Source organism: Leptosomus discolor, chromosome 12 (genome assembly GCF_034619465.1).
Source record: "Leptosomus discolor isolate bLepDis1 chromosome 12, bLepDis1.hap2, whole genome shotgun sequence".
Taxonomy (NCBI): Eukaryota; Metazoa; Chordata; class Aves; order Leptosomiformes; family Leptosomidae; genus Leptosomus; species Leptosomus discolor.
Window position 1 is genome coordinate 436,628 of NC_141402.1, and position 27,767 is coordinate 464,394.

Consider the following 27,767-nt stretch of genomic DNA (forward strand, 5'->3'; position numbering starts at 1 on the left):
GCATGGCCTCGCCCGCGGCGCCTCGCGGGGATGCCGGCCCGTTGGCGTGGAGACGCGCGGCGCCCCCGCGGGCTCCTCCCCCGTGGGGCACCCATTGGCGGCGGGCCCGCGCTGACCGCCTCGCGATTGGCCGACGGGGCCGCCGCTCGGGCTGAGGGGGCGTGGCGGCGGCGCCGCCGGGGCGGGACCGGGCCCAGCGGCCCCCCCGTCCCGCCGCGGCCCCGCTCATTCATTCCCCCGCCCGCGGGTGCCGGCGCGACGGGGCGGCGGCGATGCACCGGGCGGCCGGGGGTCACCGCGCCGAGCCGCGCCGCCGCCCCGCTGCCCTCGCAGCCGGCCCGTAGCGAGCGGGCTGGGCAGGGCTGGGGGGCCCGATGGGCCGGGGCTAGGCCGGCGGCGGCGGCGGGGGCGATGCGGGCGGCAGGATGCCGCGGCTCCCGGTGAAGAAGCTCCGTAAGCAGCTGAAGCTGCTGCTGCTGCTGGTGCTGCTCACCTTCGCCGTCTGGTTCACCTACCTCCACATCAGCCTGGTGCGCCAGGGCCGCGCCCTGCGCCTCCCTTTCGCCTACGGCAAAGGTAACCGGAGAGGGGGGCAAGGCGGGCGACATCCCCCCCCTCCAACCGGGGCCAGCACCGGGGGGCCCCCTCCGACCCCCGTCACCCCTCGGTGCGAGGCCTCGGTGGGGTCTGGGGGTGTGCCTTGCACCCCGAAGGGCGGTGGGTGCCCCACAGCACGCCGGGCTTCCAGAGCATCCACCCGGCTCCACTGTCGCCCACCACCCGCAGGGGTGGGGAGCCCCCCGGGTGGGGAACCCCCCCTCCCGCCCCATCCCAACGGCACCTTTCTGTCCTGCATCGCCCCGGGGGGGTCGGGGGGAGCAGGACCCCACTGTGGGCACCTTGGCACCACACTCGGCGTTGCACCTTCGGGGACCGGGGTGGGTGGAGGAGGCCCGGGGGGACCCCAAACCAGTCGGGGGTTTTCATTTCCACCCCCCGGAGCAGCTCCGTCCTCATTTTTCCACCCGCCGCTTTGGCTGCGATGACAAAGAAGGCCATTTATAGCCGCTCGTTGCTGCCTGGAAGGGGCAAACCCAACCCTCCCATCCTTCCCCAACACTTTCTCAGCCTGCGCTTCCCTATCGGAAAAATCCCTTCCTCCAGCCCTCGGCTGGTGCCTGGGGTTGTGACCCGGGATGCTCTGGTGGGGCCAATCCGGAGGGGCAGGTGCAAGCACTTGCCCTACAGTTCGACTTCGTGGTTAGCTGCTCCTGGCTTCACCCTTGAAGACCTCGTTGGGCTGCTTGGGGGGGGCATAAAACTACACGAAATATTGGTGGGTGAAACTTGAGCTGTAACGTTTCTGGTTGGACTGAACTCGCCTAGTGGTTTTTGACCTAAAAAAATTAGAAAGAAATGAGAGTTAGTGCTTATTTAGGCAAGAAATGACTTTTCTGAGCGGGTCAGAGCGGTTCTGGAGGCCGGCGAAGCCTCTCAGCTGGCAAACCCAAAGTTTCCAACCATAGCAGCAGCATGATCCTGCAAATTTTTGGGCCTTACGGTGAAATCGGGATAATGCTAATAAGAGAAGCAGGAAATGAGGCTGCTTGTGCATCGCCTCAAAGGAGGGGTTATGGGGAGGCTGCGCCGCTTGTTTTCTTTTCTCCGCTGCAGGGTCGTGCTTGATGGAAAAGCCACAAGTTACAGAAGTCTGCCCCGTGCCTCCCCGGTTATCCTGGTGTTCAGGAGGGCCGAGTCCTTCCTCTTTTGGGACCAGCAGTCTCGAGCAGGGGGGACATGGCATGGCATCGCCGTCCCTGTGGATGGCTGGCTGTGAAAACTGCGGGTCGGGGTCCCCACCCTGGGCGTTGGGACGCAGCGGCGCGAGGGGCAGACGAGGTTTTCCTCCGTGGCCTCATCTGGGGAGGATGCACAGAGCGATGCCTGTGTGCCGGTGCCTTCCCCGGGTGTGTTTTCAGGTGCTGAACCTGGTGGGTGCTGCTCCCCACGGGCCCTGCGTCCCAGGCTGCCCCTCAGGGTGCGCTGGGGGCGGCCGTAGGCTCTGCTGTAGCAGCGAGGAGATGCACAGCCCCGCTCCGGCTGTGATCGACACACGGCTCTGGGGGAGAAGAGGGTCCACGGGAGGTGGGGGAAGAGATGGAGACGTGCAGTGGATGGGGACGGCGTGGGAGGTGCCGGGCGAGGACTGTGCTCTGGCAGCGTGTCCTGCTGGTCTGGCGAGGGGGCTGGATGTGCCCCGTGCCACGGGGAGCACGGGCATCTCCTCTGGCTGGGCTGCGGCGAGGTGGGCGCTTCCCCAGGGGAGGCTGGACCCCTCCTGGGCTGGATCGTCCCCCTTCAGGGCGATGCTGCTCCTTGCACTGGGGTTTTCCAGTTGGTCCCTAAAGCCTGGGCAGATGTGTGGCAAAGCTGGAGTTTAGGTCCTGCTGAGTGTTTTTGGAAGCGTGGTGATGGAGAGGGCTTGGGTGGAGGCTGGGGAAGGGTCAGGTGTAGAGGAACCCTAGTCCTGCTGCTGCAACCCAGAGAGAGCCCGAGCGGGAGAGCCAGGGAGGTGTTTTAGTTGGAAAAGTAGTGAACAGAGTCAAAAAAGAAAAAAAAAAGAGAGGAATAAAAAAATACATCCAAGAAAAAAAATTCAGGGAAAAGCTTGGTGTGAGAGTTTGCAGGGAGAGGAAAGGGTTTGGGGCAGAGCTGTGGGGAGAGCTGGGAGGCAGAGCTGTGCTGGAGGGCAGCTCTGGGGCAGCCCCCCTCTGCCCAGAGATGTTTTCTGTCTCCACCTCGCTCGCGTTGAAGCCGCCTTTGCCTTGTGCTGGGTGCAGAAGCTTGCTTCCCGTGGCCACGAGGGTCCCGCCGTGGTGGGGATGGGGTTTGCTCTTCTCCATCACCCAGCTTTCGCAGGAGACACCCCCCGAGCCCGTGGTGGGGCACAGCTGTCAGCGTGCACTGCGTTCCTGACAGAAAACAGCCGGTACTCGATACTCCCCGGGGCTTAGCGGGTGTCCCTGGGCTGGGGGGTCACCGTGCCCTCCCAGCTCGTGCGTCTCCTTCCTCCTCCCCGATCCGTGGGATCTGCGGGGAGCTCTGGTGTGTCCCGCTCCCAGATCCCTTAGAGATGGGGGTGACACTTGTCCCCGGAGTGGGAGCGGTGGCTGGGGAGGATGCGGGGCTCTGCACCATCACCGCAAGGGGCTGTGCACCGAGAGGTGTCTTGAGATTTGGACATGACTCTTTTGTTTTTTGGCCACCATGAGCCAGACCCTGCCTGCCTGCTGCTGAGGATGCTGCTGAGGATGCTGCCCAGCTTGCGTCAGCCAGCAGAGGATCTATGAAAAAAAAAAAAGGGTTAATTACTCATTAAACAAAATGTCACCCAGCAGAGGTACTTTCTGGAGGCTGAAGGTACAGGGCACAAGGGTTTAGGCAGCTCGGAAGGGGGGTGAGGTGGGGAGGACCAGGCCAAGGGACCGCAGAGGGGTCTGTGCATGGCAGGGGGATTATTTGGGGGTACCCATGTCCCCTCGGTCCAGCCGGTGGTCACACGTGGAGCTGGAGCATCCGGGGACTTGGCTGGGAACTGTGCTGGTGCAGGTCCCTGATAAAAAAACACCTCCCTTTTCTTATCTTCTACAAGTAGATAATTACCCTTCTCTGCCTAATTGAACACACAGATTCCTCATCTGAAATAATGAGGCCATTACGGTGTTCTCCCAGCTGGAAACTGCTCCGAGTCAATGGGGTGGAAATGCTGGTGTGCCAGGTGGAAAGGAAAAAAAAGAAGAAAAGGAAGAAAGAGGAAAACATTACAGTAAAAATCTAGAATAGCTCTTAGCAGGGGCGTGGGGCTGGTCCTGCTCCACCAGCAGCCATCTCGCCGGGGCAGTGCTTTAGCACGTGGGGGTATTGCTGGTGCCGAATGAGCAGTGGTGCTGGGAGCTGGGTTTTGGGAGGGCTTTGCAACTGGGGGAGGGCAGGATCTGTGCTGGAGGGGGCGAGGAGGATGCTAAAGCCCGTTCACGGCTGAAGCGGGGCTGTCTGGGGAGGAAAACCCGGCCAGGCGTCTTGGTACCCTCAGGACGCGGCACTGCCTGGGTCTGGCTGCGTGCGTCCTGCTCAGCTTTGTCTGGAAAAAGAGCTGCTGGTGGGCGGGAGCCGGGGGCCCCCCTCTGCCGTGGTCCTGAGGGCTCCCCGAAATGCTCTGAGCCAGAGGCAGGGATGGGTTGGACGCTCTTTGTTCGGCTCAGCCCGTCGCTGCCTGCAGAGCCTCGTCCTTGCCTGTCCCTCCCCGGGGACCTTTGTCCTTCGGGGTCTCGCTCGCAGGAGGGATGGCTTTGGGATGCCACGCAGCAGCCTCCCCCCGAGCTGCGGGGGACGGCGCGTCTCTTTGGGACAGGGCGGTTGCGCTGGGCGCTTTGATTTTAATTGGGATGCTGAACCGCTGCGAACGGCGGTGGGTTTCGTTCCTTTTGTCAGGAATGCCAGGAGCAGGCGGGGAAGAGGAGGAGAAAGAGCCCTTTGAAGAGGAAGGGCAGTGGGGTTCGCGAGGAGGCTGGGTGCTGGTTTTCTTTCTCTTGGCATCGCCCTGCTCTCCTGCCCCTGCCAGGACAGGCTGCTTTCCCCAGACAGACACCCCCTCGGCGCGGGGTCCCGGTGGAGGGGAAAGCTGGTCCTGTCCCCGCTGCCGAAAAGGGAGGTTTGGAGGCGGGGGGGTGGGCTGGTTTTGGTGTCATTGGGACTGTTTCTCTGGCTGGGAAGCCCTGTAGCCCTCCTCTTCCTCGCTGGGCTGTGGCCCGGCTTGCCCTGGGCTTCCCGCCCAGCTCCTCTCAGGTGCCCTGCTCCCCTGAATCGGCTCTTTGTCACCGCGCCCGACCTGCCCAGAGCGAGGCGGATGGAAAAGGAGGCGGATGGACGGACGGACAAGCGAGCCCTGTCTTTTTTTTGGGGGGGGGGGGGGGTGGGTGTGTGGGCATCTCAGGGCTTTTTGGCAGGTGATGGGGGAGAAGTACAGGAAACATTTGGTACGTGCCTATTTTGGGTTATTCAAAGGTAAAAAGTCGGCTCTTCAGGGGCATGACTGGCTTTGAATGACCTTGCGGCAGCGCCTCTCTCTGGCCATCTGTCCCCAGGGTCGTGGTGGGCTGGAGTGACAGCGTGGGGACCCTGAGCTGGGCTCGGCCACGGAGAGCTCGGTGCTGGAGCTGGTCCTCTTGTCCGCGGCCGTGACCAGTAAGGCGGGGCGTGGGGGGGAGCCTGGATCTGACCCCGTACCCAGGGAAAAGGGCTTTATAACCCCGGCCCTGGATCCTGCTCCCTCTGCCCAAAATATTCGGGTGCGGGGTGGGTGAGGCTGGGAGTGGATCCCTGGGGATTCACCCCGAGCACCCCAGGATTTCTGGCACTGACGTGCGATGGCAAGAGCAGGGATGCGGCTTTATTTCTAGGGATGCTTCTGCCCCTGGGAGCCGTCCTGTCCCTCCCCAGCACCCTGGTTGTGGGCGCGTTTATCGCTCCGATCTCTACAGGAACCCCCGGCCGAGGGGATGGTTTCGGCACGTGTGTCCATGCAGGATGTGTCAGCGGGTCCCGCTGGACCCTGGTGACGGCAGCAGAAGAAGAGAGCAAAGCATTCTGTCCCTTCATCGCTCCCCAGCCTTGGAGGCTCTTTCAAGACCTGGGAGCTTAGGTCCTTTTAAAAACATAAAAAGAGACATAAAACAACCCGATAGAAAATATCCTCCATCCCCTTTAATGTGGGCATTTGCTGTCAATTAATTTTCTGCACTGTTTTCCTCCTCTTGGGGCTTCTTTTGAAGTCTCCTTTAGCCGCGGAGCTGTTGATGCTCTGCAGCGAGCCGAGGTCACCGGTTGCCTCGGCCGTGTCTGGGAAAAAGGCAGATCCGTAGGGAAGGGGCCTCCGGAAAGCCCGGCTGGCCGAGCGCTGGGGCGGCAGGTCCCTCGGCTCCACAGCATTTCCCCTCTGGCCTCTCTGTGCCACGACAGAGCCGAGCCGCTTTTGGAGCATCCCGAGAGGGCATCGGAGGACCCCCAGCTCCGCTCATCCAGCACGGCATCCCAGGGGCTTTGACGTGGCGGGGGCCTTTGCTCGCTGCCGGTGTCCCTCGGAGGGATGGGGGGAGGCGAGCGTGTCCCCAGCCGGGCGCCAGCTGCGTGGCCGCGGTCCCAGCCCTCTCCGTGCCGCCGGCCTCGGCGTCAAAGAGGCGATTGAGGGAGGGCGGCGGTGGCGGGGGGGGGCGAGGGGCAGGTGGGTCCTGGTGTGCCAGGACTGGCCGTGGCGGCGCGGTGCAGAGGAGCCCTGTCCCGCAGCCAGCCAGCCCGATGCTGGGCATGTGCCATGGTGGTGCCACAGTGGTGCCACAGCTGTGCTGGGAGATGCCACCGGAGTGCTGGAAAGGGCGTCTCGGTGGGTGACACGTCTCGGCCACTGCCATCGTGTTCAGCTTCCCCCAGCCCGGAGGCGACGGCCGTGAGGGCCGGGGCAGGGATGTTGGCTTTTTGTTAGAAAACCCCTCTGCGCCGGCGGCGCGGCCGCTGTGGCTCCTCCCAAGCACCCGGAGCTCGTTGTGTTGGTATTTGGGGAGCTTTGTCCTTCCCTGCGCTGCGGCGTGTCTCCCGCGGGCCCCTTCCCCGTGCCGTGCCGCAGCCAGGCCTCTCTGGAGCTGCTGTTTGGGAGGGGACGAGCGGCCGCCCTGAGGTAGCGGTGGCTGGTGGCCTTGGCGGTGGCAGGGCGGAGGGATTTGGTCTGGGTGAGGAGCGGGTGGGAGCTGGCTGCTGAGCGGCGGGGACAGCACAAGCACGACGTGACGGAGGGTTTGTGGGGGGCGGGGGTGGTAAATGGGAGCGGATGGTCTCTGCACAGGGTAGAGCTCAGCCGAATTTGCTGCCAAATTAAAGGTAAGGGAAAGGTTAAAAGCACCCAGGGCTGGTGGAGATAAACCAGACGCTGGCTGAAACGGGTTGGAAAGCTGGCAGTGAAATGGTGAGGTGCCCGTCTGCAGGGCAGCGGGGAGGTTGGCGGCTGAAATATTTTAGGGTGAGATGGATTCTGCCCAATTCCCAGCGCATCGCAGGCTACGAGTAACCTTCTCTGGAGGCTGTGTCCCGGGAAGCAAACTCTTTGTGCCGAGGGCCATGAGGGAGCATCATCCCTGTTCAGATGGGCAGGGTGGAGAGATAGGCGCATGGTCCGTCCAGAGCCACTGGAGTTGGTGCAAAATGGAATGATACTGGAGCGGACGGGCACAGGAGGCCAATGGATGCATGGTGAGGTGTGAGGTGGGGGGAAATGGGGGGGATCCAGGTGCTGTCGATGCACAGGAGGGATTTGGGACCCTGAGTTGAGCGTGGAAGTGTCAGGGCTGCTTCTCCCAGTGGGTGTTTGTCAGCTTGAGCGGTCTCACGGCAGCTCCATCACCAGCCCTGAGTGATTCGGCATTGATTGCCATTGATCCAGCTGAGACGGCTGTCACGGAGGAGGTAAAGAGCACGAAATGAACTGGTTTGGGGGAGGCAGGAAAAAAATCCCCTCGCTCCTCTGGTTCCCTTGGCAAGGCGTCTGTGTCTTGCAGCAGTGACACAGGGACCAAACCAAAACCCTTTTCTCAGCCAGCAGCGGGTAAAATCAGCGTCTGGGCAGGCAAGAGTGGCCGAAGGAGGCAGGGAAGGGCTGTGCGGGGGCTGATCCTGCACCCCTGCCTGCATCCCCGTGACGGCCACCGTTCACCTCTGCCGTCCCCCGGCCCGTGGGAGCACCCGCCGCCTGGGCTTCCCCCGGGCGCCGTGGAGCAGCAGGACGGTGTTTTTGCAGCGGTGGAAGGCGGTTTGCAGTACTGACTCCTTGCTGGGTCGTTATAATTGCTTAACAGCTCTTTGGGAGGCTCGGTGAAGGGATGCTCATGGTTCTCTTCTCTGGCGGCTGACTCGGAGGCTGTGGCTGTGCCGGGGAGCACCGGGCTGTTGGTAATTATACCGGTGGGTTTAATAAAAGTGCCGACGCTGCCGCCTTTGCTGCAGCTGTGTCTGGGTTTAAATGTCACCTCGCTTCGTGTCGCTGCTCCTTCCGCTCCCCCTGAGCCCCATCACGGCAGGGCGCCCCCGTTCGGCCCTTGGGCAGGGAGGTGCAGGGCGGGCAGGGGACGGGCAGCCCCGCAGGGGGCTGTGTTTCAGCGGGGTGTGGCTCCTGGCGATGGGCGAGGTGTTCCACACGTCTGCTCTGGAGCATCAGCTTGGTGGGAAAGGGGTTGGAAATAGTCCAGGGACCGTGCCCTGAATCCCACCCAGCCGATGTGCTTGGGAACTCGGGGCTGGGGTGCGTCGTTTCTTCTCCCAGTGGCTGGTGCCCTTCGGGGTCTGTTTGGGGGGAAAAAAGAGAGATGAAGGGTCCTGAGGGTCTGCAGCTGCCACCGGTGCTGCTGCCAGAGGACGAAATCTCAGCCCTAAAGCCCCAAGGGCTCAGCACCGCTCAGGACCCACAGCTTGGGGCAACGCAGGGGCAGACTCTGACCACGCACCTATGTCGGATGGAGGATGGTGCGGGGTCCCGGGTGGTGCTGCTGCCTCCTCCAGCGCCGTGCCCACAGCCGAGCCGATGCTCTTTGTTCCCAGGGAGTCCTTGTCCGCGCTCAGGGGTTTTCATCCTCGCATGGGCACCTCTGGGACGGGGAGCGGAGCCATGGCTGGAGCTGGAGCTGGGCAGAGGACACCAAGCCGTTGCCTGACCGCCGTCCCATCCTGGCAGCTTCTCTCCCGTGGCTCCATCCGTTCCAAACGCAGCTCGATGGCCAGGGCCAGGCTGTCCCACCCAATGTCTCCCCATGGGACCCTTCCCATTGAGCAGCCAGAGCTCGTCGGGCCTGAGCATCCGTCTGGAGGGCAGGACTTGGGGATTTTGGGACTCTCAGCCCTGATCCTTTTGTGGATGCTCCTGTGAGCGTCCCCCATCCGTGCCAAGGTGGCTGGGCTTGCTGGGCCGTGTCTGGGTTTATCCCCGGGTGACTTGTCTGGGTATGTGGTGGGCGAGAGTGGAGCGAGCTTGCAGCAAGTGACTGTGGAGGGGAGGCTCGTTAGGAGCTGTTAGGAGATGCGGGAGGAAGCGTAAGCGAGGGGCATCTCTAACCATGCTGGAGGGTTTGGAAAGGGTCCAGAAAGCTGCAGGAGAAATCCCAGCTCCGAAACCCAACCGAAGAAAGGGGCTGTGTTCGGGGCGAGCGAGCTGCGTGCCGTCAGCCCAGCAGGCGAGGAGGAGAAGGGAGGTGGGGAAACGGGAGTTTGCTGCGTGAAAGGCCCTCTGTGCTGCCCGGCCGAGCAGGGAGGCGGCACGAAGCGGGTTTATGTGATAAGGGAGAAACTCTTCCCTCCCAGGGAGGCATCGCCCTGGTCTGGGCCGTGCGCTGGGGTCGGCGCTTGGTCCCTGGTGCCCGTGGTCTCCTCCCGAGGACGGCTCCTGGCCCTGCCTCGCTGCCTGGAGGCTGCTGTGACTCAGAGCTGGTTCCTGCGATGGCGTGCGCATCTCCTGCCCCCTCCTCGCACTGCTCTGAGAGCATTAAGAGCTCGCTGCGGGAAGAGCTCTTAATGCATCCCTGCCCAGCATCCCCCCGGTAATGCTGTCCCCCGAGCGAGCGGGTCCCTTGCTCGTCCTCCAGACCTTCCCCCACCCTCTTGCCCCCTGCTACCCGCTGTTACGTGGCTTTTTATGGTCCTTGAAAAAGGGGAAGAGGCAGCTTGGCAGAATTAATCAGTGCAGCGATGCTGGCTGTGCATCCTGGGGGGGATGCTGGGGGAGCAGCCGGGCCGGGCGCGGCTCGCAGGCGGTCCTGGAGGGTGCTGGGAGAATGCACGGGGGGAAACCAAAACCCTCCTTCCTCCCAGCGCTGCTTTCTCCACTCTCTTCTTCTTGTAGCCCCTGGCCCACTCCTTTCTCACAGGGGTGAGGTTCAGACCAAAGGGACTTGATTTTTTTGTGAGGAGCAACGTGATGCTCGTTGGTACACGGTGCTGGCCTTTCCCTCCCCTTGTCAAGGGCGGCATTTATTTCCCGGTCCCGCACAGGCTGATTAGCATTTGGGTGTTTGGCTAAGGCTGCCCTTGACTTTCCTATCCAGTATTTAAATTGCAGGGGAATACACATCCATGCAGAAGCCTGGAAGCCTTTTTCTGGGGCTTTGCTGGTGCTTTCGCTCCTCCCGGGATGTGGGTGCCTCTCAGAGCGAGCACTGGCCTCCCCGCCAGGGAGAGAGGGTTTTGCTGAAGGCACACAGGTTTTGAGCCTCGTTGTTACTTAAACCCCATAAAAGCAGCAGTGATGTTTAATTTAGATGCAAACCAAAGTAGGGAGCACAAGCCCTGTCCTGCTCCTTCACGGTGTCTGTGAGGATGGACTTGAGCTTGAGAGAATCCCTGAAGTCCCTGATGAGGATGGAGGAGGGTGATGGGGGTGGAGAGTGAGCAGGGGGCTCATGGCTTTGGGTCTTGAGAGGAGCCTGCGCAGCCTCGCTGCGGGGAGCACGTGTTTTTTCCCCGCTTTGCTGCCATTTTTATCAAATAATCTCTCTCCAGTTTACCCAAGGCCTCGTAGCAGGGGCCAAACCCAGGTGCGGTACCTGGAGGTGAGCGAAAAGGGCTGAGCCCAGTGGGGGACTGCGTCCAGCCATCCCCTGTGGCTGCAGCCTGGGATGCTGCTGGCTCAGGTTTGCTCGCCCTGACCTGGGGCTTGGCAGCAGAGCCCGTATCGGGGGTTAATCCGTCCCAGGGACGGGACTTGCAGCGTAGCACCCCCAGCCTGCATCCCGAAGGGATGCTGAGCCGGTGAATCCCGGGGGAGACAGGTTCATCTCCTCCTAGGCTGGGAGAGATACCCTGCGTGGGCACCACGGAGCTGGCTGCTCGTCCCATCCCTTGGCAGGTCCCTTGGGAGCGCTGAACTCCTCGTGGCCGTGATTAATCCACAGATCAGCCGCGGGGGGGGAATAACGTGAAAAAGGCATCTGCGACCTCGGCACAGCGAGGATCGGCTTTATTTCCACCGCCTGTGTGGGCAGGAGCATCCCTAGGAGTGATGGGGGGGTCTCGAGAGCCGGGGAGATGAAAGTGCCGGATCCCGTCCCGCTCCTCCCTGCGCTGCTCCCCATCACCCTGCCTGGGGCCGCGGGGATGAAGATGGGCGAGGGGAGGAGGGCGGCTGGAGGGAGGCAGGGAGCTGCCAGGAGAGCGCCGGAGCTGCCAGGGGCTGAAGAATGGCTGAGAGCAGAAGAAGGGGCTTTAGAGCTTAATTTCCTGTCCCCGCGGTGGGGATGGGATTTGTGCTGCCATCTCCAAGGAGACGCCGGCTGTGTGGCCGCAGGAATACTAATGGCATGGGAGGCGTGCGGCGGGGGGCTCCGGGGGCGCACCAAGCCCCTCCTCGGCCAGGCTGCGGGGTCCGAAACCAGCCCAGCAGCTCCTGTTTCTGGAGGCTGTTTCACTTTCGGGGGGCCTAGGAGCCCCCCAGGACTTGCTGTTGGGGGAGTGGAGGGTGTGGAGGGACATGGGGGCATCTTGCCATACCCTTGGGAGCGTGTTGGTGACCGCCTTGCCGCGATGCCTGTGGCTGGGGGACAGAGCTGAGCCGCTGCGTGTGACATCTGGGCCCCCCCTTATTGCGCTATGGGGGCGGCTGGGTTTTGGGGGGCACCCACGGGTGTTTGCAGTGGTGGCTCTTAGACACTCGCCTCTCCGAGCATCGCGTGGAGCTGCCCTGGACGCCGGTTTGAAACGCCGAGCCCTGCGCCGGCACCGGAACCGCAAACTGCCTCCGTCCCAGCGGGTTTTGGGGTGCCTGTCTGGAAAGTTCAGAGGCACCCGCCTGCCGTGGCAGAGAAAGGGGATGTCCCCCCCAGACAACGGATACATTTCCCAAGCCTGCGCTGTTATTTTGGGGGAGGTTGGTTATTTCAGTGCTGGGAAGCGAGGGCGGTTTAAAACGAGGGCAGCGAGGTCTTCGCGACGGTGCCTTTGGCGTTGGGGGGCGGGAGGATGAGTTTGGGGAGAATATGTCTTGTGGGAGCTCAGAGCTGGCGTGCTCTGGGCAGAGCCGGGGGATGCTCCGGGAGAGCCGGGGACTGGCGGGGCAGGGGAGCAGGGACACGTCCCCCAGGATGGACGGGGAGCGAGATCCCGCAGGAGCTTATCCTGGCCGTGTCTTACGTAAAGGGCCACAGGCTGGGCTGTGGGGGGTGTAATTAAACCTGATGCTGATGAGCTGCTGCAAGCTGCTTAGTACCGATGTAATGAGGGGAATCGCAGCCAGGGTCCCCCGCTGTCGGCCCCCGTGTCCCTCCCTGCTGGGAGCAGCGGCGGTGGCAGCACCTGCCCTTCCCCATGCCAGGGCGAGGGGGCGGCCCCAAAAGAGGAGCGGTGTTGGGACAGGGAGGACGTGGGAGGTGGCCGTGGTCTCACCCCTTCTTCTGCTCCCCTCGCAGATGGCGAGAGGCTGGGGGAGGTGACTGATGCCGGCAGGCGGCCGGCGGCAGCCCAGGCGTCGGCACGGCGGAGGAAAGCCGAGGACTCCAGCGAGAGCCGCGAGGAGGAGCCGATGGTAATCGGAGAGCCGGGGTGCGATGGGGTGGGGAGGGACCTGTGGAGGTGGCTGGTCCAAGTCCCCGACCCAGCCTTGGCCAACTAGAGCAGGGTGCTCCAAGCCTTGTCCAGCTGAGGAGATCCAAGGGGGGAGACGGCACAGCCTCTCTGGTTCTGCGCAGCAGCCCTTGTGGTGGATGGAAAAAAACCCCTAACGCCCCGTTGAAGCTTTGTGTTGTGCCTTGTGCCTCTTGCCTGGTCGCTGAAGACTGGCATCGTCCTCTCTGCACCTGCCTCTTGCGCAGCCGCCAACAGCAATCAGGTCCTGCTTTGCTGGGCGAAGCCACCTTCTGTGTCCTCTGCTCCATCTTGCCTTACAACCTCTGCTGGTCTGTCCTGGACTGGAGGCCCCCAACGTGGCCCAGTGTACCCCAGGTGGGGTCTCCAAGCAGAAGCTGGAGAGAGGGTCTCTCCTTGCTAACAGCCCAGGAGGCCCTTGGCATCCCAGCCACAAGGACACCCTGCTGTCCCCTGTTCAACCTGTTGTCACCAAAAGGCTTTGGAGCAGGGCAGGCAGGTGGGGTGGTGGGAGAGGGAAGCCACGTGGTGTCCCCTGCCCCGTCCCAACAGCAGGTCGCCACCAAACTGCTGCAAGTCCCCGTGACAGCGAGTTGCCATCGGGGTGGGCGTTGCTTGGGCTATTCCCAAGCCGCAGTACTTGGAGCATGGGCGAGTATTTTGTGTCTGGAGGGAGGGGAAAGCATCGAGTCCCTGCGGCCGGAGCCCCCTTGGTGCCCATCTGTTGAAGCCTAGCCCTGCCCGGTGTCTTTTGCAGCCGCTGGACATCTCCAGCATCACTGGCTCTGCCATTAAAAGGCCGGTTTGTCCCCACCTTCAGCAAATAACCCACCCCCAGCTTCCAGCTGCGGGGAGCTGGGCTGTGAATAGTCCCCTCTGTTGGGGCAGGCGGGGGAAAAGTTCACTCCAGTTTGAAAGCAAACAGCCCAGCTCGAGGCGACTCTGCAAACCGGAGCAAAAAAAATCCTCCTTCAAAAAAGGCGACAGAAAACTTTCCTCCTGGTGAGCTCCCAGCTGCGGATCCCGCTGTCGGCACAGCCGGTGCTTTATCCTTGGGGCAGGGCAGGGGTGCTGGGGGCTCGTCCTCTCCACCCGTCTCACCCATGGGATGGAGACCTGTCCCAGGCCCTCTCCATAGGAGCACAGAGAGGTTTTTCCAGGTGCTGGCGGTGGAAAGCTGCGTGCTGGTAAGGAGAGCCGGCTTCAGGCTAGGCAGCAGTTGGGAGGCGGGAAATACGGATGGGGAAGAGGCTGGTTGTGCCTGGCTGGTCGGCAGGGGCTGGGCGAGAAGGGATGAGCCCTGCTCTGATCAGTCCCGTAAATCAGGGACAGACGGACAAAGGAGGAAAACGAGGTGCCCGGCGAAGGCGCGGGCTGGTGCTGGGTGAGGGCGGAGGGGGACAGCGGGAATTACTCTTGGCTTTCCCCAGGAGGAGGGGGGATCCTTCCAACGAGCGCGGCAAATTACGCCACCTCCCTAATAACGTCTTCCAAGGGCACCGCTCCCCTCCTCCGGGACACTAATGAGTTCATTTAGGCAAAGTTTGCTAATTATTTCTTTGGCACCGTGCATCCCAACGGGCTGCGCTGTGTGGACGCTGCGGTGGTTCTCACCCGGGCTCTGCTTTCGGAGAGGGTCAGCTCCACTCTTCGGGGGTGGCACGGGCCCTCCGTGCCCAGCTGAGGCCACAGGGGACGATGACAGTGAATCCTCCTGAGGCAGGGACATCCGTTCCCCCCCTCGGTCCCATCCCGGAGGGGGCTGGTGCTGAGCGTGGCCGTCACCCGTGTGACGATGGGCTGCGACACCAGCCAGGTCCCCGTGTGACAGGCACAGCTTCCCGCCACGCCCAGCAGGTCGGCGGTTGCTTTGGAGAGGGTTGGTGGCTCTTCCTTCCCCACGTGCTAGCCGGTCCCTCGTCCCTCCTCCACCCGCGCTCCCCGGGGTGTGATGGCAGAGCCGGGGCAATGCCCGCGGGGATGGTACGGGCTCGCTCCGGCTCTGCCTGTGGCCGCCGGCGTGGTGAAAGGGGAGGATGCTCCGGGTGGGCTCCAGAAGTGCCTGGCTCTTCCTTGCCACCCATCACCTTTTCAGCAAGCTGGGGGGCGGGTGAATGCTCACCTAATCCCCCTAAATTTTGAGCCACAAGCCATCAGATTAACCTAATCCTCTTTAAAGGAAGAGGGGGAGCGGAGAAATATCCCTCTTCCTCTGCCTGTGAGCGGACACAGAGATTGCTTCTGCTCTTCTGGAGTTGGAGCCCAAAATACTCCGTTTCCAGTAGTCCATCAGACCGGCTGGTCATTTCGGATGAACAGAAAACTCACTGTTTTGGAGGAGTTTCTCTCCTTGGCAGAGGAAGGGAAGTGAGTTTAGCTGGAACATTTTGAAACTCTGCTCCCCAGGACACCTTGCCAATATTTTTCTGCCTCCTCCTGCCCCTGCTTTCCTTTGCCGTTAGCCTTGAAAGGTTTTGCCTTGGTTTGGCAACACTTGACATCCAAAATGGGATGTTTAGATCTAGGGAGACCTCCTGCAAGCACGGCTGGGCTGGCCCTGATTCCCCCCCCCGCCCCCATCTCTCATGTCTCCCTCCTGCTTCCTCGGCAGAACGACGGGCAGGACTTGGACGGCTGGTCTTCCAGAGGCCAACGGTCTGACCGAGCCACCACGCACCCCAAACTCAACCTGACCAAGCAGGCTTTGCCCTGGAACGAGCAGGTAGGTGGGCAGAGAGCAGCAAAGGGGGTGGTGGTGGAGGAGGAGGTTCCAGGAGGACGTCCACCCAGCCCCTTGTTGGGGAGCCCGCAGCCCATGTTCCCCCAGCATGCCGAGCTCCAAAGCCATCTCCAGCCATCCTGCTCCCTGCTCCCCATCGCCTGTCCCGGGGGCTCTGCCCGGTCCCGGGGTCGGTGTGGTGCCCCTGAGGATGAGCTCCTCGGGTGCGTGCTGTGGGTGTGCGTCAGCCCCCTCATCGGTCCGTGCGTGGCTGCCAGGGGACATCTCGCTGCCTGTCTCCTCCAGATGGGCCCACGCTGCGCCCGGCTCCTGGAGCTGGCTGTGTGCTGGTGGGGGGGACGCTGGGCGTGTGGGAAGGATGGGGTCGGGCTTTTGGTGCCGTATCCAGACAACATCCCTTGTCCAAGTGCCCTTGGGACCCCAAGGAGCAGCGGCGGGAGGGTTGTCTCCCGGGAGCTGGTGTTGTGACCCTGGGGCTGGCCCAGGGATGGGAGCTCAGCCCTTCCCCCGTGTCACTGCAGAGGAGCTGAGGCTGGGTGGGTGACATCCCTAGGGCTCGACATCCACGTCACGCTGTCCTTGGGAGGCGAGGGGGGACGCGGGGATGACACCCCGCTCATCTCCCTCTCTCATCCCGCAGTACAAAGGGAAGGCAAACCTGCACGTCTTCGAAGACTGGTGCGGGGGGGCCGTCAGGCACCTGAGGAAGAACCTCCATTTTCCGCTCTTTCCCCACGTGAGTCCCGGGCCTGATGGCGGTGGGTCGGAGGGAGGGTCCGCTCGTCCCTCTCTGGGTGCTGCTGGTTCTCCGCTGGCTGTGGGCTTGGTCCTCAAGACCTTTGCTTGCAGGCTGTTAGGGTTGGTTCAGGGCAGGTAATTCCCAGCAGAGCAGGGATGGAGGGAGAGGTGGGTGGTGATGGGACCTTCACGTCCCCTCTGGTTCTAGGGGCCCAGGACCCTGGGATGACAAGGAGCAGGTGGGCTGGGTGATGTTGGTGCAAGGCACGAGCTTGGGCACGAAGCGTTTGTGCTTTCACGTCTGTGTCTCTCCTCGGCAGACCCGCACCACAGTGAAGAAGCTGGCTGTGTCGCCCAAGTGGAAGAACTATGGCCTGAGGATTTTTGGCTACATCCACCCTTTCAAGGATGGTGAGTGATGGAGCTTGGCCTCTTCTTCCCCTGCACCAACGCGGAGAAGCTGCCTCCTTCTCCCTTCTTGGGCCGGGCGAGGACAGAAAGGCTCTTAGAGACAGTCCCCAAACCCCTGGCTCCCAGGCAGGAGGGTCTTTCTGGAGCAAAGACCCTTTTCTGTGGTTGCTTCAAAGGGAGGTGAAGCCCCGATCCTACCTAGGACACAGGCACAACGTAGGGTCCAGGGTGGCCCCATCACCTCCATCTGTCCATCCCTGTTTCCCCATCTCACAACGGAGACTGGCCCATGCCACTGGGACTGCTGTATCCCTCTGTGGTGACCTTCTCCCTTGCTTCCCCCAGGGGATTTCCAGTTTTCCGTGGCATCGGATGACAATTCCGAGTTCTGGCTCAGCTCCGACGACAGTCCGTCCAACTCCCGGCTGGCTGCGTTCGTGGGCAAGGTACACGCCGCCGTCCTCGACCCTCTGCCTTTCCCCAGGCCGGGGATGCTCAAGCTCCCACCGAGAGCGTCTCCTCCCTCGGGGTGCCCGGCTCCTTGCTCCCAGCGTGCTGGTAACCATCCCGAGTGCCTTCTGGGGCTCCCGAGTGCTCAGTTAACGACGTTGCAAACCCACGGGCGCTCTGTAGCCACTGCGGATTCTCCTTCCTACAAGTCCCTCTGCTGCAGCAGCTCTCCAAGGGCGTGTGCAGGGTCCGTGTGTGATTTGCCAGAGGCAGCTCTCCTGTTCTTTGCCCCCTTGGTAAATGCTGGGCTGCGTCAGCCTGGTCCCATCTCTGCCCCTGGCCAGGCCTGATTTGGCTTCTGAAGGACCATCTGCCCCTCAGCCCCATCCTAGTAGGAGCTACCAGAGACCAGCTTATGGCCCAGAATAGGAGATTTAATATTTGCTCCTGGATTTTCTTGGTGTTAACTCCTATAACTGGAAACCCCATGGCCCGTCATCGCACCCATGCATTTTGGGACCTTGGTGTTGTTGGCCGGTGACAAGTTCTTGCGGCAGGAGTGCCACCAGCTGGGGACAAGCAGGCCCTGGGACAGAGCTCCTGGGATATCCTCCTGCCTGAAGAGCCTTTCTGCAGCATGGTGTAGTGCCTCATGGGGGTGGAGGGGAGATTCACACAGCCTGGTGGCGTCTGGGCCTCGTGCCCGCTTGGCTCGCGGTGTCCCCGGCGCTCTCACACACTCCTCCTTCCTTCCCCCAGCTGGGCACTGAGTGGACGGCGCCGGGGGAGTTCACCAAATTCAGCTCACAGGTCTCCAAGCCTCTACGGTAAGTGTGTCCTGGCTCCCGCTGCCTGTCCCAGGTGGATGGAGTTGGGAGTCGGCTGGCTCCGTGCTGACTCTGACCAGCTCCTGGGAGGAGACCCCAGCCGTGGTCTCTTCCCGAAAGGCACGTGGGGTCTGGGCTGGGCAGGAGCCCAACCAACCATGCCCCCAGGCCCATGGCTGGAAGGTGCTGGGGGCCGCAGCCACCTCTGCAGGTGATGAGGTGGGGATGGGGGATCCCCCTGATCTCGTGAAGCTTCTCAGCAGTGGGGTGGGAGAGCAGATACCTGTGTCACGCTGCCTGTCTCCTTGCCCCAGGGAGGTTTAGCCGCGTATGAGCGAGACAGAGAGGGTTTCCCAAGGTGGCTCCTCTAGCGGGGGAGCTCCCCTCGCCCTGGCAGCGGTAGCAGTCAGCTCAGCAATGGTTTCTAACCGGCTTCTCCCCCCTTGCGCAGCCTCATGTCCTCCAGACGCTACTACTTTGAGCTGCTCCACAAACAAGACGACCGAGGTTCAGACCACGTGGAAGTTGGTGTGAGTGAATGTCCCCACCCCGCGCTCCTTTCAAGGCTTGTCCTGTCAGGAGCCGGCGCCGGGGCTTTTCCCGATGCGCGTTAAAATGCCTTCTCCTGGAGCAAAGCCGCGATTTCCCCCCTCCCGGGGCTGCCAACGAGAGGGGACGAGTCAGCGTGGCTCCGACGGAGCTGGGGCTCCCCTCCCCATCTCCCGGGGCTGTTCCTGCGCAGGACGCCTGGCACGGGCTGCTTTTCTCTGTGCTTATCCGATCCTTTCGTGCCGATGGCCTTTCGGGAGCCGAAGGCCCTGCTGTCCCTCCCCTGTGCTCCCGCCTTGCCGCTGTGCTCCCGTAACGGATGCTGACGGAGCGGCCGCTCGCTCCAGGAGCCATGGGACACCCGGCTCTGCGTGGCCAGTCCCGCCCCTTCTCTTTTCTCCTTGGCCTCCTGCAGAAGGGCTGGCGGAGGGGAAGGGTCCCCCGTGGGCTTCTCCTCAGAGGAGCCCATTGCCGTGGGCAAGGAGAGCCCAGATCACGTAAGACCAGAGCAGGCGGGTGCCAGGACAGCACCTGCGAGTGGCAGCCCGCCTTCCCGGCTTGCATCCCGGGGTCGGTGGTGGGAGAGATGGCCGAGGTGATGGAGTGGGTCCCTTTTTTCTTCCCTCCTTTGGAGATACCATGAGTTTCAAATCCAAACTTGTCTGTCTTGGCTGCACCACCCTGGCAAAGCCTGGAGCGTGTGTGTCAGGAGCTGGGGCTGCCTTTGGGAGGGGAAGATGTTGGCTCGTTAGCAAAGGTTTCCTTTCTCCCAAGCAGTCATTAATCACTGGAGTCAAACTTGTGCCAGCAAAGCATCAGGGAGGCTGACAACACCCGTTCCTCGCTGGCTCTCTCCTCCCCATCGCTCAGCCTCACCCTCCCGGGGCTCCATCTTGGTCCATCCCGATAAGATCTGCGTTTCTGCTGTGGAAAACAAATGGATGAGGGAGACATTTTCTTGCTGGAGGGAGGGAAGCCTTTCAGATGTTGAGAAAGAAACAAGACAACAAAAAAGCAGGACCCTAATGCGTCTCTGCCTGTGGGTATTTAGGGGCTTGTCCAGACAAAGGCTCATGACATGCTTTTAGAAAGCACGTAGTTAAACGGGTGCAGGCGGCCATGAAGACCCCCTTAAGTCAGGGCAAACACGTCTGCTGTCAATGTGCGTTCCCGCGGGAAGGAGAGGAGGTGTCGGGCTCGGTGGTGCGGGGCTCGGTGCCTGTTGGCTTTGGCTCAGGTCCTTGATGGGTGCCGTGGCCGCCCTGCTCCGTTCCCCCAGGCTGAAGGGGCGCCTGGGGAGAAGCTGCCCCGCGCCCCGGCATCGTCCCTCCCCTGCGAGGCAGGACGCGTGGCGGTGCTGCTTCCCAGGGGGGTGCGGGTGCCGCTGCAGACGCGGGGCAGGATCGGGCCCGCCTGGCGCAGGAGGACCGCGGGTGGCCGTGTGGCAGTCCCGAGAGGGGAGCAGCCTGGGGCTGCGTCCCACCTCCAGGAGCCTTCCCCTCTCCGGCCGCGCAGGGGATGCCGGCTGATCCCGCACCGCCTTGGGTAAAGGCAGGAGGGGGGCCTGGGTCTGCGCTGGGGCAGGATCAGCCTCTCCCTTGTTTCTCTCCTGCGGGGTCGGGGCTGGGATCGGTGCGGGCAGGCTGCTGGGAGCTGAGGACAGGGGAGGACCCATCCCAGGGCGCCTGGCGTTGGGCAGCTGCATCCTGAACCCCTGTCACCCTCCCACTCATTCTCCATCTCCTTTCCTTTTTTCCTAGTGGCGAGTTTTCCTCCCCAGCTTGAAGTTCGAAGTGATCGACTCCTCCTACATCTCTCTGTACACAGGTAAGGGCCGCGCGGGTCCGCCTGCGGCCACGGCCGGCAAGCTCCCGAGGGGGCCGTTGGTGCTGGTGCAGCTGGGGACAGACGGCACCAGAGCCTGGGAAACGAGGTCCTGGGGGGAGATCTCAGCCTCTCGGCGCCCCCAGCGCTTCTGCTGGGTGTAGGGAAGGCCAGGGGCTGCGGCGGGTAGGGGCGATGCTGGGAGTGTGCTGCGACCCTGCTAAAAATGGGATGCGGAGGTGACACGCCACGGAAAGAGAGCTCTGCTCGTGCTCCGGCCCCGTCCCCGCTGATGGGAGCGCAGAGGGCTGGCCCCTTGGCCTGGCCTGAGTTATGAGGAGCTGTCGTGTGGGCCGGGATGGATGGCGCAAGGTTTAATTAAATCTATAGATCTGCTGCTTCCTGCCCCTGCCCTGGCAGCGAGGAAGGACGTGATAGATGGGTCCTGCCCCAGCGCTCGATATGCTGGAGGACTGGTCATCAAACATGCCCTGGGAGGTGTCGATAAGGCAGGAGGGGGCAGGCAACAGGCAGGGATCAGTGGGGAGAAGAGGGATGGAGGGATATCGCTGGTATTGATGGAGGTGCCCGTGACATGGATGATGCGCAGATAAATTCCGACCCCTGTCCATCAGCGCCGGCTCTTTCCCTCTTCCCGGCTCCCTCAGGCCCCAGCAGCACCCCGAGGCAAAGCCACTTCGCTTGTGGGGAGCCCATCCCCGTGGTAGGGGGGGTGCCAGCAGCGCGCAGAGCAACCTCCTTCCTCCTCCTTCCCCCTTTCTCCGGGCTTTTCCAGGGCTTGCAGCCCGACCTCAGCCACCCGCACGGACGTGTTCGGGGAGCCTTTCCCTGCTGCAAGCAGAAGAATCTGGGGCTGGGGAAGGGGGTGGCTGCTTGCTCCAGGACCTGCCTGCTTCCCCACAGCCTACAGCAGGCAGGGCTGCCCGGAAAGGAGCACCCGTGGGTGCTGGGAATAGGCAGCTCTGTGGGGGGACAAGGTGACCGGAGCAAGGTGACCTCCCGCGGGGAGGTCTGGGGGCTGGTTGGTAGCCAAGGACGATGTGCCACCCTCGTCCCTGAACAGGAGGCAGAACCAGCTCGTGTTGCATTTACCTGCACCTCTACGGGGAAGAACATTCACGGTTTAATTCCTGTGTCCTTGGGAGTTAAAGCCCCGGAGCGTTCCCACCCCTTGTCTCTGAGCGCAGTGAGCGATGCTGTAACCGGAGCTGGCCTGCCTGGCTGAGATCGGTTGTACCCTTGTCCTCTCCGTGCTCGTTAGTTGATGGCAATGATCATTAGGCTGATTAGTCACGGGGTCTGCGAGCGTGTGAGAGGGCCGGAGGAGCTGGGTTTGCCCTTGTGCAAACACGTTGGCTCCCCCTGTTCCCCTGGGAGCGGGAGGAATCCACAATCCTCCGAGCCCTCCTGGTGGGAGGGATGGAGGGGCTGGGAATTGCCGCCTTGGGGGATGCTCCTGGGACAATGCTCTGCCCGTGGGGTTCAGGCCCTGTCCTCTCCTCCTTCAGACGAATCGTCCCTGAAGATGAACCACGTGGAGCACATCCCGCAGACCTTGGCCAGCCACAGCGGGAGCTACCTCTGGGAGGCGCAGCAAGACGAGCACGGGGCTGACATGCTGAAGTCTGACCCCAGGGACACCTTCTTCCTCAGTAAGTGGCTGGGACCGTGTCCTCGCAGATCTCTGTGGGGTTTTGGGGGAGGAAAAATAGGCAGGACCTGGCTGCCACAGGCACCCAGAGCATCCCTCCTGCCTTCTGCCCGTCTCTTGGGTGGAGGGCAGCTCTGCTGGGGTCTGTAGAGGGGCGTGCTGGGATGGTTTGGGCTACAAACTGCGACAGGGGGTGGGCTGTGGGGGTGGTAGGGCATGGCTTGGGGCTGAGCCGCGGCTGCTTCTCCTCAGCCCCTGCGATCGAGGCCTCCCGAGTGGAGAACGTGCTAGTGCCCTGTGCCTACAGCCCCACCTACGTGGTGAAGGACTTCCCCATCGCCCGCTACCAGGGCCTGCAATTTGTAAGTGTCCCCCCACGGCAGGGACGGGGTCGCGCTCCCACGGGAGACGCGGCGAAGCAGAGCGCTTTGCCACCACCCCAGGGCAGGGATGTTTCTGCCTGGTTAAAGTCCAGGGGGAAATGTCCCGTGCTGGAGGATCAGGCTGAGCTTCTCCATCTTAACCCGAAAGGGTTTGGGTTAAAAGCCCCGCGGGGTGCTTGAGGTGCTGGGGGTCACCTCGGTGTTGAGGGACCATGCTGGTGGCCTCAGGTCCCCAGCTCTTAGCCCTGCTGGTCCCCGCTTCCTCAGAGTGAGCCTGCTCTGTGCTGGGGTGACGGTGGCGTGGTCATCTCCCCAGGTCTACCTCTCGTTCGTGTACCCCAACGACTTCACACGCCTCACTCACATGGAGACAGAGAACAAATGCTTCTACAGGGAGTCCCCCCTCTACCTGGAGAAGTAAGCGTTGGAGGGCCGGTATTTGGGGGCGGCTCGTGGAGGGGGAGGAAAGGGCTGATGTCAACAGGGTGCTCAAAGAGCTGGAGAAACGGCGCTGAGGTGCTGCATCCTCGGCCCCCAGGCTCCGTCCCCCATGGAAGGGCCACCTCCAGGCTGGCTCCTTTCCCATCTTGCGGGCACGTAGCAGCTTGAGACCTGGCAGCGCTGCTGGATTTTGGGAATCCTAGCTCACTTTGGAGCCAGATTGTGCCCGGGAGCCTGCACCGCGGCCGGGCATGGATGTTCCTCCCTGCGCACGCGGGCTCACGTGTGTGCGAGCACGTCCCCTCCCTTGTCTCCGGGAACTCATCTTTCCTCTGTCTCCCAGGTTTGGTTTTTATAAGTACATGAAGATGGATGAAGAGGAGGAGGATCCACGCCAGCGAGCGTTTCTCTTCCTCAACCCAGACAGTGAGTCACCGCTCTCCGCTGGCAGCTTTTTGGGCATCTCATTGGCTTGGCACGGGGTTGAGCACCCGGCATCCTTGCCCACCAGCCCATCCGCTCGGAGATGCGGTTCATCGGGATGCCTCCAGCGATGCCGGGGGGCTGGAGGAGGCCAGGGCCGGCAGAGCAGCGTGCCCTCGAGCAGCCCCACGCGCTCCGTGGCCACACGTCCCGCTCGGCCGCGAAGCGCTGCGGGGTGTGGGAAGCGGGTTGCCAGGGTTGGGATTCGCCCTCCCTGCTGCTCGGAGCCGTGTACCCGCATCTCCTGGGTGGGTCAGTGGGCAGCAGGACATGACCGGAGCCCGTGTGGAGTCTGGGGATGTCCGTGGAGCCTGGGGGTGCTCACGGGGACCCGCAGGAGCCGGGATGCTCAGAGCCTGCCTCGCTGTCGGTTTGCAGCTTGGCAAAGCCCTGGCAGGCCAGGTTTGCTCCCGGGTGAGATCAGAGCGGTGCCGAGGTGTGGCCAAGGTTTGGAGGGGTTAATGGGCAGAGCCTGGAGCTGCCAGCCCTGGTGAGCGTCGGTCAGTGCCCGCCAGCTCTGTCTCCCTCACCCAGCAGCCGCTCGCAGGTTAATCTCTTGCTGGGGACAAGCTTTGCCTCCTTGTCTTGGGTCAGCACCATTCGGGGGAGTGTGCCGAGCAGCTGGAACCCTCAGGGTATTGATCTCTGCCTTTGCTCCTTAGATTTCCTTGAGGAGGAGGAGGAGGAAGGAGTGGACAGCCCTGAGCCCACAGACCCACCTCCCAAAGCCAAGGAGAAGAGCTTGGGGCCGGCACCGGGAGCCAAAGGGAAGGAGGCCCCGCCGGTCACTGGGGATTATGGAGACGAGCTGGACTATTACAGCTTTCACCGCAGGCAGGGTCCGGCCCAGGCCGAGGCGGGCACGCCTGGGCAGCCGGGAAGGTGGAGCACGTCCCACCAGGCCAGCACCAGCCCGGCGGCCGTCCCTGAGGACCCCCGCGTTGAGGAGGACCTGGGCCCCGCACCGGAGCAGGTCCGTGGGCGGATGCTCAGTTGGTTACCCCAGGACCCCAGTGAGGGTGAGGAGGATGACCTGGGGCTGCTGACCTCTTCGAAGCACGCCGGGCCCCTGAGCCTCCAGCCCCACCTCTCTGTTCCCATCTTTGGTGGCAAAGCCAAAACGCCGGGTCCCAGCAAGGCTGCAGCACCCAGGGAGGACAAAAAGCCCCGGAAAGCCCAGGAGAAGGTCTACGTGACCAGGCTGCAGCCGGGGAAGCGCAAAGCCCCAGCTCAGGAGCTGCCCTTCCCTGGCATCTTCCTTTACCCAAAGCCACTGAAGAAAGTGCGCCTTCGCTCCAGGACCCCTCAGAAACATCCCATCGCCTCCAGCAAGCTCCGTGCCGTCGCTGGCCGCCGGACCCCCTGGCTCCTGAGCAACCTCTCCAAGGAGAGGGACACTGCCCGGCGGAAGAGCGCCCGTACGGGTGGCAGGAGGTGGGAACGGCCATCCAAGCTGGGGACCGAGCGGCAGGCGCTGCCCAGCCTCCTCACTCTGGGGACCGAAGGGCTCTTCAGTCAGGAGACCCATGAGGACACGACCCGTGCCCTGGGCAGGACGGCGGCCACCGCTGGTTACAACTCCTCCGAGGCGACCCGCTCAGAGGGGACGCGGGTGACATCCTTTCTGAAGATGTCAGAAACGACGGCGTCCCAGCAGGAGGAGGGAAAGGGCCAGGAGGAAGAGGAGGAGGAGGAGGAGGAAGAGGTGTCGGACTACAGCTACGAGACCGGGGACCTGCAGCAGAGCTGGCTGGAGGACTCCATCAACTGGCAGAGGACGTTCAGCGTCAGCTCGGTGGACTTCGAGCTCCTGCGCTCCGACTGGAACGACCTGCGCTGCAACGTGTCGGGCAACCTGCAGCTGAGCGAGAGCGAGGTCGTCGACGTGGTGGCGCAGTACATGGAGAAGCTCAACGAGAAGAACGGAGGGTAGGGAGGGAGCGGGGTGCGGGCGGGAGGTTGGCGGGGACGTGCCTTCACCCCGCTTGGCTCCTTGGGGCCGGGTGAGCTGGACGGTGGGTTCAGGCAGACGCCGCGGGGAGCAGAGCTTTCAAGTGCTTCTCCTTTCCCCGTAGCATCTACACCCTCCTGCGGATCGTCAACGTGGAGAAGCGCCGGGACACGGCCCGGGGGAACCGCTACCTGCTGGAGCTGGAGCTGGCGGAGCGGGGCCAGCGGACGGTGCGGCTCTCCGAGTACGTCTACGTCCTCCTGCACCAGGGCAAGCAGGATGACAGCGCCGAGGCCAAGCCCGAAGGTCTGGCCCTGGGGGCCACCGAGCCCCAGCCGAGCACCTGGAGCATCCTGTATGGAAAACCCATCCTGTGCCGGCCCCTGCGGCTCAGCTGGAAGCAGGACGTCATGGTGCACTTCGTGGTACCCGGTAGGTGACAGCAGGACACGTCTCTCCAGGGTCTGTGCTGCTCCCTCTGCCCTCGGCATCCTCCGGTGGGAGGAAGGCAACCCCTTTGCTCCCCGGTTGCGTCCTCCAGGCTGGCCCAAGGCGGGTGAGGTTCTCTGTTCTCATGAGACACTGAGGTTATTGCTTCTCATCAGAAGGGGTGTTGGTTTGGTTGGGGAAGGGGCTGCCCTTGGGACCCCCACGATGAGCCTGAAGGACGTTTGTGGCTGTGTCTGGCAGTGAAGAACCAAGCCCGCTGGGTCCAGCAGTTCATCTCGGACATGGCCCACCTGTACGGGGCTACGAAGGACGCCAACTTCAATGTCATCCTGGTGGACTTCGACAGCGACGACATGGACGTCGAGAAAGCCCTACGGGACGCCCGACTGCCCCGGTAACCCCCCCGGCACGAGCCCCCGGTCCCACCCTGCTCCCCCCAAGGCTGCCGAGGGGGGTCTGCGGGGCTCCTCGTGGCGGGACAGGCCGTCCTGGTGGTGCTCACACAACCTGCCGCTCCTTCCCCAGCCCAACACGGGTCTCTTGCTCGCTGCCCCTCTCCTCCTCGTCCTTTTTGGGGGTTTAAACTTGTTTTCCACGCAGAGGAGCTGGGGATGCAGAAACCTCCTCTGCCTCCACGGGGGGACCCTCAGCATGAGTTGTGGGCATCCTGAGAAGGTCTCGCTGGTGGTCCCTGTCCCCCTCTTGGCTGCGTCGGTTTCGGTCACCAGCACTAACCGCTCTGTCCCCTCTCCCCAGCTACCAGTACCTGCGGCGCACGGGGAACTTTGAGCGCTCGGCCGGGCTGCAGGCTGGCGTGGACACGGTCGAGGTGAGCGGGGGGAGAGGAACCAGCTCCCGCCTTGGCTCCTCTCCTGGAGCTGTTTCGCCCTGATCCTCCCGCTCGTGTCTGTCCCCTCCCGTAGGACGGGCACAGCATCGTGTTCCTCTGTGACCTGCACATCCATTTCCCGCCCAACATCCTGGACAGCATCCGCAAGCACTGCGTGGAGGGGAAGCTGGCCTATGCGCCCATCGTCATGAGGCTGAGCTGCGGCAGCTCCCCGCGGGAGCCCAACGGTGAGCGGGGTCCCCTCTGCCGTGACGCCTTTCCAGCTGGAAAACGTCCCCCCGCCTGCCCCGGGGGAGCTGCGGCGGCGGGTTTGGGTTACGGCCGGGCTCGGCTGCGCAGGGAGGGGTGGGCTCGTTCTGCTCTGGCAAGATGAGGTTCGAGCCCGAGGGCGCTCTGGGTGCGGTGTGCCCCCCAAACCGGGCTGTCACCCGGCGCACCCCCGTGGGAGGTGGCAGCGGTGGGGACAGACCCGTGGTGGGAAGGGGGTTTGGGATGGCGGGGTGTTCCCGCGGTGTCCAGGTAGTGGGGAGAGCGCAGAGACGATGGCCTGGGGGTTTGGGGTCCCCCTGTGCCCCTCGCCTCATTGCTCCCCCCCGCTCCAGGCTACTGGGAAGTGAACGGCTTCGGCCTCTTTGGCATCTACAAGTCGGACTTTGACCGCGTGGGAGGGATGAACACGGAGGAGTTCAGAGACCGCTGGGGCGGGGAGGACTGGGAGCTGCTGGACAGGTGAGGCTGGGGGTCCCGGCAGCCCCCTAACCCCCCCGGGGCGGGTTTGGGCGCATCCCCTGGGAAACCCTCCCTTCCCTCCGCCGAGCTGGCGGGGAAGGGGCAAAGCCTCCCTCGAGGGGGGCCGCATCCGTCCCTCCCTCCCCTGAGCGGCCGTCCCTCCGTCCGGCTGCAGGGTCCTTCAGAGCGGGCTGGAGGTGGAGCGCTTGCGTCTCAGGAACTTTTACCACTACTACCACTCCAAGCGCGGCATGTGGAACGCCCGCAGCAAGAAGCCACCCAAGGACTAGCGCCCTGAGCCCGGCCCGAAGCCACCGACCCCTCCCCGTGCCCGCCGGAGGAAGGTCACCGCCGGCCCCCGGTTGTCCCCGACCTCCGCCGACGCGCCTCGGTGCGAGCACGGAGGGCACCCACAAACGAACCGCGGTTATTCTGGGGAGGGGGGAGCGGGGAGGGCGACAGCGGGTGGTGATTTTTTTCTTAAGGGTCTAATTTCTTAGTCAGAAATGAATTTATTAACCCATTAGCGCCGGGACGATGGGCATCCTGCTGTTGGGAGGGGTAAAGCCGCGGGGCTGATGCCCAGAGCCGGTGGGTCCCGGG

At 63.1% G+C, this 27,767-nt stretch overlaps 1 protein-coding gene across 1 annotated transcript; it reads left to right on the forward strand.

Moving 5' to 3' along the window:
• The first annotated feature begins 425 nt into the window (after window positions 1–425).
• On the forward strand, window positions 426–27,454 carry B4GALNT4 (beta-1,4-N-acetyl-galactosaminyltransferase 4). Its single transcript, XM_086472192.1, has 20 exons — window positions 426–576; window positions 12,492–12,607; window positions 15,278–15,388; window positions 16,047–16,142; window positions 16,465–16,555; window positions 16,901–17,001; window positions 17,765–17,832; window positions 18,284–18,362; window positions 20,142–20,208; window positions 21,735–21,878; window positions 22,130–22,239; window positions 22,577–22,677; window positions 23,045–23,127; window positions 23,847–25,113; window positions 25,260–25,567; window positions 25,826–25,979; window positions 26,342–26,414; window positions 26,509–26,662; window positions 27,038–27,164; window positions 27,340–27,454. The coding sequence occupies exons 1-20, from the start codon at window positions 426–428 to the stop codon at window positions 27,452–27,454; spliced, it is 3,516 nt and encodes a 1,171-aa protein (XP_086328318.1).
• Window positions 27,455–27,767: the final 313 nt, after the last annotated feature.

What these genes read in the sequence shown, in the direction of transcription:
- B4GALNT4 (XM_086472192.1), top strand. Translation starts at nt 426, where the DNA reads ATGCCGCGGCTCCCGGTGAAGAAGCTCCGTAAGCAGCTGAAGCTGCTG. An exon ending in CAGGTCTCCAAGCCTCTACG is followed by an intron (nt 17,833 to 18,283) that starts GTAAGTGTGTCC and finishes CCCCTTGCGCAG; the next exon opens with CCTCATGTCCTCCAGACGCT. An exon ending in CGGGACGCCCGACTGCCCCG is followed by an intron (nt 25,980 to 26,341) that starts GTAACCCCCCCG and finishes CCCTCTCCCCAG; the next exon opens with CTACCAGTACCTGCGGCGCA.